General features: G+C 35.2%; 1 protein-coding gene across 2 annotated transcripts; it reads left to right on the plus strand.

The window, feature by feature from the left end:
- The first annotated feature begins 850 nt into the window (after window positions 1-850).
- Window positions 851-8,356, plus strand: LOC112751173 (uncharacterized). Of its 2 annotated transcripts, none has more exons than XM_025800227.3 (14): window positions 851-1,234; window positions 1,461-1,584; window positions 2,997-3,058; window positions 3,453-3,540; window positions 3,642-3,703; window positions 3,784-3,877; window positions 3,977-4,381; window positions 4,925-5,494; window positions 5,585-5,740; window positions 5,844-5,966; window positions 6,072-6,155; window positions 7,022-7,193; window positions 7,302-7,350; window positions 7,659-8,356. In XM_025800227.3, the coding sequence occupies exons 2-14, from the start codon at window positions 1,486-1,488 to the stop codon at window positions 7,789-7,791; spliced, it is 2,097 nt and encodes a 698-aa protein (XP_025656012.1). In that variant the 5' UTR covers window positions 851-1,234; window positions 1,461-1,485; the 3' UTR covers window positions 7,792-8,356. The 2 variants fall into 2 exon arrangements, with proteins under 2 accessions (XP_025656012.1, XP_025656013.1); XM_025800228.3 differs by having other exon boundaries at window positions 868-1,234; window positions 1,477-1,584.

Raw genomic sequence — 8,356 nt, forward strand, 5'->3', positions numbered from 1 at the left:
ACTCAGGATCTTATTAAGGGTAGAGCGAGTTTCAGATAAGTTCTCCTTAAACAACGTTGTTTTTATATTATCAACCTGACACTTAATAATATACAATAGTACTGTTAAATGACAATTTATTCGAAAACTAATGGAGACTCACGTTTTTTAATTTAAAAGACATAATTAATCATTTTTTTTTGGTGACTAGACATAATTAATCATTTATAAAAGTAAAAAATTTAATTGATAGGCAATTTGAATTTTGGATGCCACGTTAAACATTTACTCCTCTCTTTGTGGGTAATATGTGTTTACCTAGTTTGTCATAACAACCTTCTGCTTATTCGCACGGGAAAATGAGTTTTGAGGTTTATTTTGTTTTGCTTTTGTTTATTTTTTTGTTTTTTCTATTTGCATGTAACCCTAAATAACCAAATAATCTAAACATATAGCGTTCAAATAAATATCTATAAATCTATGACAACCTATTCTTCTTGATCATATTTAAAGTTATGTAAAAATGATAAAAAGATATTTAACAAGTTTGACTCTTTAATTTGTAATTTATACATATAATTTGTATTTTACTTTAAAAGTCTATTAAGTACATACCTTGTTAATTTTTTCTGTAAGAGAAATGTTCAAACATTAGTAGAATTTATTATTTATTATTATTATTTAATAATATATTTTTAGTTTATATTTTTAAATATGGATAATTAATTGGCTAAAAATAATAAAATTACATTAGTTCTCTAGTATTTTTTTGTAATCATTAGAAAAAGAAAAAAAGAAAATAATAATTGCCAAATAAATTTGTTGGATTTATTCATGTTTTAAACACGTTCCAAAGCACAAGTAACGCCGTATTTTCATTTGATGCAGAAGAACAAGTGAACAACTCGTGCTTCATGATCAACACCATAAACTAAAAACTAGAACGACCAAGGAAGAAAAAGAGGGCCAAACTTAAAATATTAATTACAATATTTAATTAATTATTAAACATAGTAATTAAAAAAGAAAACAGAGAATTTGTTGGCTAAAACGTCTATGAGCTGTACAAAGCCGTCATTACAACTACACTACCAATTAAGAAACATCCATCTTCCTCTCTCTCTCTCTCTCTCTCTCTCTCTCTCTCTCATCTAATTTGTATTTGCGATCTCTTTTCTTCTTTCTATTTTCTTTTTTTTTTTCGCGGTGGATCTCTTCTCTTCAACCTGAAACCACTTTCTGAAGTTCAATTCCGGTGAGTTCTCCATTTTCTTCTTCAACTTCAACTTCCTAGGGTTTTTCACTTCAACCTTCTCTCTCAGATCTGCTCTTAACTTTTCACCTTTCTTCTTCGCTTACAAAATTGATGTACTAGTCTTTGTGAATTCGAACTGAATTTGACGAAGATTACGGTTCGTTTTTTGAGAAATTGTTTTCTGATTGGAATCGGCTTTGACTTGGTGTTTGACTGTTACTGAAAGGTTTGAGAGGTTGCAGGAATTGGTGATGGCGAGTAGGCTGAAGGAAGATGAGAAGAACGAGCGCGTAATTCGCGGTCTTCTTAAGCTTGAACCAAATCGAAGATGCATTAACTGCAACAGCTTGGTAAGAGCTCCAACAAGTTACATGTAGTAGTGAATTTTGAACTTTCTGTTATTCATATTTTGAAAAATTGATGCTCTTTAGCCTCATTTCATGGTAGATTCAGGTTAGCTATGTAGTGATCATGCGGGAGTGAATTCGAGTGGATTACTGCTTAGTAGAAAGTAGGAACTAGAAATAAAATCGTTGGAACACAGGGAGTAGTTCTTTGCAGCAATCGAAGTTGTTCAATTTGATGAAATGTAGTGGCACACATATAGAGTGGGTTTGTTGAAGCTGGTACTTTTCAAAAGTTGTAGCAAGTAAAACTATCTTTGGTAAAATAAGATAAGAGTAACTTCCAATAAGCACAGGCAACCAACTATCAATAGTGTTTTAGAAAAATTGCATTTAAAATCTAAGATGAGTATAATAGACAAATATAATAGAGTAAGAATAAATTCAGATATTTATTTATTAATATATAAGGTTATATTAGATTTTTTTTAATTTTAAAAGGCAGAAGTTATCTTTAAAAAGTATTTCCATAGATGTTTTAGCGAAAAGCATAAACACATGAATATTTTGTTTTACCAGACACAAATGTTGACTTATGCTTTTGAAAACTCAAGTACCTCTCCAATAAGTTTTACCAAATCCACTGATAGTATTGTGTGATTTTGCATGTTTATGGCATGTGTGAATAAGTGGGATCATTCATTTAAGAGTCAGGTGGTTGAAAAGTTATAGTAATGAATTAAGTATGTAGTTTTCCACTTTTCCTTAATGTGACTCTTTAGTTTATTAATAACAGAATCTCTCGATCTTAATGCATAGGATTTTTGTATTAAATTTTGGGATTGCACTTGTTCATATTGTGCATGCAGCTGGCCGTTTCAGGAACCATTGTTCAGGAAAATGGTAGATTGCATTTAACAATATACCATCTGTGATCCATGATCCCTGCTATAAGGATTTGACAAACTTTCATATTGCCTGTTTATTGCCAAACACAACACAACCTACCTCTTTAAAATTTGCAAGTTTAATATTGACAAAACTAAAAGGATAGATTGGATATTAACCTCAATTTCAACCTTGATAGATAGAATGTTTTCACGAGTACCTGTTGTCACTGGCAATGCTGTAGCCTGTTGACTACAAAAAGTGAAACTGTGCAAGGATGATAAAAGAATCCATTAGCTACTGATACTTCTCTAGATTTCATGCAAAAACAGAAATATTTGATATCAAGATTCATGTTAATTCTTGTGTAGCCATCTTTATAATGACTTTGTAGTCTTCAATTTAAGCGTTGTTAATCTTTATTATTGTTTTAGAGTATTCTTAATGTATTATCTGAAAGGAAATTATTGCACGTGATATTATTACATATGTATAACGTTAATTTTACCTTCTTTTTCTTTTTCCTGAAGGGACCACAATATGTCTGCACAAATTTCTGGACGTTTGTTTGCACAAACTGTAGTGGAATACAGTAAGTTCTTATGTTAACTTTGCCTATAGCCCTATACCATATGTCAATACTATTTTAGTGGACCTATGTTTTCCTGTTTGATTTTTGTTTACATGCTTTGGATGTGGTTTGCTCATGAATTTCTACTCGTTAGCGAAGCTTAAGCATCTTTATGCTGAAAATGTGTACCTTTATGTTTTTGGGGTATAATTTCTAATGGTTTGGACACGGAGTTCATAAAATTGTATACATGGAAAAAAACACAACTTAACAATGTGCATGCTCTCATTATTTTTGTGTTAATAAAACTGGAATTTGTTTTAAAATCTATTATGCTGTACTACATAATTATAGGGTTCCTTTCTACTGCATGCTTTTCTCTGCAAGCCAACTTTGTTTTTATGTTAATTTGCAGCCGCGAATTCACCCATAGGGTTAAATCAATTTCAATGGCTAAATTTACTTCACAAGAAGTAAATGCTCTTCAAGGAGGAGGAAATCAGGTAAAGATACCTGTTGGTTCTATAATCATGCCAGAGATCTTTGTTGTCTTCCTAATGTTGTATACTTCTCAGTTTGACTTCTTTCTGTTTAATATTTGCAGCGTGCAAAAGAAATTTATTTTAAAGAATGGGATGCACAACGTAATTCTTTTCCTGATAGCAGGTAACTACCTGCTTTTGTGATTATGTATAATTGCAGGGTTTCATTTGTTCTGATTGACAATTTGATATATTTGGTACCAGTAATGTTGATCGGCTCCGGGACTTTATTAAGCATGTTTATGTGGATAGAAGATTTACTGTAGAGAGGGCTAACGACAAACCACCAAGAGGAAAGGTGCTTAATTGTTCGCTGTTTCAAGTACATAGTTGGCAGTTAGGATGGCTTGAATCTATCAGCTGAATCTAACTCTATTATGTGTTGCATGTTATGCAGGGTGACAATGATATCTATGAAAACAGGAGAAATGACATGTATCAGGGAGGGTCTAGAAGCCCTCCATACGAGGACACATATGAACGGCGTTATAGTGACAGGTCTAGTTCAGGTGGAAGAAGTCCTGGATATGATCAAGAAAGTAGGCAATATGGTGACTATGGGAGGAGTCCTGGTCGTCCTCCAATAGTCAATGATTGGCGTCGTGAAGATCGTAGAGTATCTGATGGGGATTATAAGGTAGAAAATCAATCTCCTGATCGAGCCAGAGATGTTGGTTCTTCCAGTCCACCTGTGGTCCGACCTGTTAGAGAGATATTGGGGGAAAACGTAGTACCTCTTCGGATAAGTGAACCCCCCAAACCAAACAGTGGTAAAGCTGCAGATGGCTCTGTGTTGACACAGGTGAAATTATCATCAAATATCAATGTTGTTTTGTATAATTTAGTCATTTGTGTTTTGATCTTGATGCTTTATGACCCGGCTTTGCTGTGTAGTCTTTGTATAATTTAGTCATCTGTGTTTTTTGATCTTGATGTTTTTAATAATTTATTATCATTGATTGGTAGGTTTGCTTAAAACGAAGCCACATACTTATATGCTATAGCAAGTTAACTATGTTTTGTCTGTTAAATTTGATATTTGTACTGTTATTTCATTCTAGATGTTAGTTCATTTGACATGATGTTTTTAAATTGTTGGTGAATTTATTACTATCAATATTTCAAGCTTTCCTGTGCAAGCATGTAAAAAAAAATTTAATATACAATTAGCATGAATGTTAACTGTTAATCTGGGGTCTTTCTTAATTTTCTCTGTGATGTGGCTCAGTGTTTCCTTTTGCAAGTATGTATGGTTTGACAGACCTGTCCTTTTGTCTCCTTTAGTTTTGTAAGTACCTGACTACAAATGCATTTTATAACACAGTAACATTTCTCGTTATTTCAGCGAACCACATCTTCCAGTAGCTTGGCGTCCAGCAATGGGAATCCAGTGGATGTTAAGCCTGAGATTACAAAGAGCCTTATTGATTTCGATGCTGATCCTGAACCACCTGTTGCTCCGGCAATTCCTCCAGCCCAACAAACTAATGTGTCTCAACCTGTTGTGCAGCCAGAAAAATCCAGTGCTGATAATTGGGCCTCTTTTGATGTTGCTTCTCGAGCTACAGCAAATTCAACTCCAAGCCCTGTGAATGTAAATCCACTTGAATCTGTGTTGTCGCAATTGTCAGTGCCAGCTTCTTTACCTGCACATCTTTCTGGAGTCCAAGCTGGCCCAACTGTTGCAACAGCCATTCCTGCGGGCAATGCGACAACACCTGTAAGTGCCGGCGGTTTCTCAGCTTTTCCACCAAGTGGTTCTTCAGGACCATCTCCTGGACTGGCAACAGCACCGCCTCCTAGTAATGCAGGACAGTGGACTGGTCTGCAGCATCAGCAACCATTGTTTCAAGCTAATGCTACCCATTCCACACAACAATATAAACCACATGTGGGTGGAGCTGTAAACAATCAGGTTTGGCTAGTAGAGTATTCTTTTCAGTTGTTCTACTTGTTAATTTCTGGCATAGTATTTGTTCACCCTTTCATTGAAAATATCTTGCAGCCATGGAATATATCCTCTGTGCCGACAGTTCAAGGGCATCAAAATACACCAATGCCACATGCATACCATGATGCTATAAACCCTGCCAATACAATCAGTGTTGTTTCACAACCTTCCACTGAAGTAAAATCAGGTGGAAGAAAAGAACTTCCTGAGGTATTCCTTGCAGCTTAGATTTACCTTATAATCATCTACTAAATGTGTAAGATTGCTTGCAAATATGTATTGTTTGTCTTACAGTTTTTTGTGATTCATGCAGGATCTATTCACTGTGAAATACCCATCCTATCCTGCGCCGGTTCCAGGTTGGCAAATGGGTCTTCCCCATGGCATGGGTCTTCCCCGTGGCATGGGTGTCTCAGTGCAATATAATAATGTGGTGGTACTGTTACAATCCAAATTGATTAGCTTGCAAGATTATCTGAATCTTTGGCTAGTACAAAACTTTGATGCATTTCACTAATATAATGTCTGCTCACTGTTACAGCCCATGCCAAGTTTTCCGCAGCAATCAAAATCTGTCAATCCATTTGATGCCAGCGGTGAATCTCCCCAAGTTCAAGCACCAACTGTATGTGACTTTCATTTGTTTTAACTATAATTAACGTGTTGCCAATAATAGTTCATACTTCATGGTCTTCCAAAGTTAAATTTGTGGATTGTGCATGAATATTGTATTAAACCATAATATTTGAAATTTCTGAGGGGGGATTTCACTCTTTTAAAGTGCATATTTCAGAAAATAAATGGTATGATATAATTTGGATTTGATTTTGTACAAGTGATGAACTCGAGTTTCTGGGTTGTTTCCTTTTTCTTTTTTGTTTTTCTTTTGTTTTATTTTATTTATTTTTATCTAGTTACTGAAGTATATACGTTGGTGTGTGCATCATGCACTTCAGCTGAACCATATTTATTAATAAGATAATAACATGCTCAAATTGCTCCTTTAAATTTTACACGCGAGTCAAATTGGTCCCTCCAGTTTCTATTGAATCAAATTGGGCCCCCCAAAATTATCTAACATGCATCACGTTAGTAACCCATTTTCTTTCTTCACACTGATACATGTTGATGTGTACCATAAAGTCGACTTTTTGTTGCATTCTACATGAACCTTAACAATCCAAATCAACATGGATCAAAGGGCTTGAAAACAGATGTGTTGGGACCAATTTGACTCATATGCAAAAGTTGAGGGACAAATTTGAGCGTTCACTCTTAAGAATAATGGATGTTCAGTAAATGGTAGAAAATCGCTCTTTGTTTTCTCTGTTGTGTCATTGAAATCTGGAATAGTGAAGGATGATAACATGCTGACTCTCTGATGTGCCAATTCATCAATTAATTCATAGTACTATTACCTTTTAAGTTTCTTTTAGGGGAAAAATAGTTGGTCATGGTTGATGATATTCTATTTTGTTTTCCCTTGACCAGTTTCCTTCCATGTCATCTTTGCATGGTGCTCTGCCTAGTATGCCACCTTCAGGAGCAATTCATCCTGCAAGCATGGGTAATCCATCACACGCCTGGATCCCGCCCCCGTCATCATCATATGTATCTGTCCTGCCTGGACAAGCACAAACTCTTCCATCAGCTATGGGAGCAAGTATTGTTATCCTTTTTTGATTCATTTGTCAACAACTATTGCATGCTGAAATTCTTTGGCTTTATCATTATTCTACTATCTTGAGCCTGAACCATCTGAAAATTACAGGGAATTACATGGTACAACAAATGCCACCACCTAACTTGCCAATGCCAAGGTAACTACGGACTGTGAATTTTTAATGAGCTCCTTCAATTGGTTGTTATAGGTTAGCTTGTTTACATTATATACTCTTGGAAGCTCATCTTTTGGGTGTAATCCTTCAAGTAACATCCTAAATGTGGCATCAAGTTCAATGATATAGTTAACCTTTTATTTGTCTAAAACCAAACATAGATTGGGTGTGCAGCTATTAGGTGCAATTACCTGAGCTTCCTGTTTTGTGAAATGATTTTTCCCTGGGGCACTTTTTGTGTATAGTTGCTTAGCATAGTATAACTTGGAAATTTTTAACTGAATGTGTAGGCCAGAAGCTAGTAGTTTCGGAACTGGAGGAGCTGTTTTCGGCTTGTCAAATCCAGATCAGCAGCTAACTAATTCATTCTCCACCACTCCTGCCTCTAATCCCTTCCCTGCAGGGGGGAACCCATTCGGCTGATGTGAAAATGTGTCTTCCTGAACTTGTAAAATCAAGCATCAACTTGTTGCTCCCTGTACAAATTTGGATGAGTTTTGGTTTCTATTGTTAGTCAAAGTGATACATATTCGCATTCTGAGAGATTTGTGGTGTACCCTGGTCGAAGTCAAATGTTTGTTACACGGCCAAATTGTTACTATAGGAAAGGTGAAGAGACAATGCCTTTTTTTGGAAGCGGGGTGCTAGAGGAATGAGTTAGAAGAGCTGAAAAATATTGTACCCCAAAAGAAAGAGAAGACTCAAGCGGGTATAAAAACCCTTGGTAGAGACAATTGTTATTTGGGTGAAGGGTGAACCCATGCGTTCATCAATTAAGATTGTCGTGTCGATTGAGTAGTGGTGTGCTTATTAGTATCATAGTTGTATTTTAATTTTCTTTCCTTTTTTTTTTTCGGTTTTACTCTAATGTATGATTTTGTAATCTCAATTTTGGGAAGGTCTTTCTTTTTGTGAAGGTACATAAACTCATTTTTTTTTCTCTGTAAACTCATCTATTACTATAGCCAAATTCTATTTCTATGCCAAA

The sequence above is a fragment of the Arachis hypogaea genome, chromosome 15 (genome assembly GCF_003086295.3).
Source record: "Arachis hypogaea cultivar Tifrunner chromosome 15, arahy.Tifrunner.gnm2.J5K5, whole genome shotgun sequence".
Lineage (NCBI taxonomy): Eukaryota > Viridiplantae > Streptophyta > Magnoliopsida > Fabales > Fabaceae > Arachis > Arachis hypogaea.

Excerpts from the sequence above, each read along its gene's own strand:
- LOC112751173 (XM_025800227.3), top strand. The coding sequence starts at position 1,486 with ATGGCGAGTAGGCTGAAGGAAGATGAGAAGAACGAGCGCGTAATTCGC. Across the intron at positions 3,541-3,641 it reads TTCAAGGAGGAGGAAATCAG|CGTGCAAAAGAAATTTATTT; the intron begins GTAAAGATACCT and ends TAATATTTGCAG. Across the intron at positions 3,878-3,976 it reads ACAAACCACCAAGAGGAAAG|GGTGACAATGATATCTATGA; the intron begins GTGCTTAATTGT and ends CATGTTATGCAG.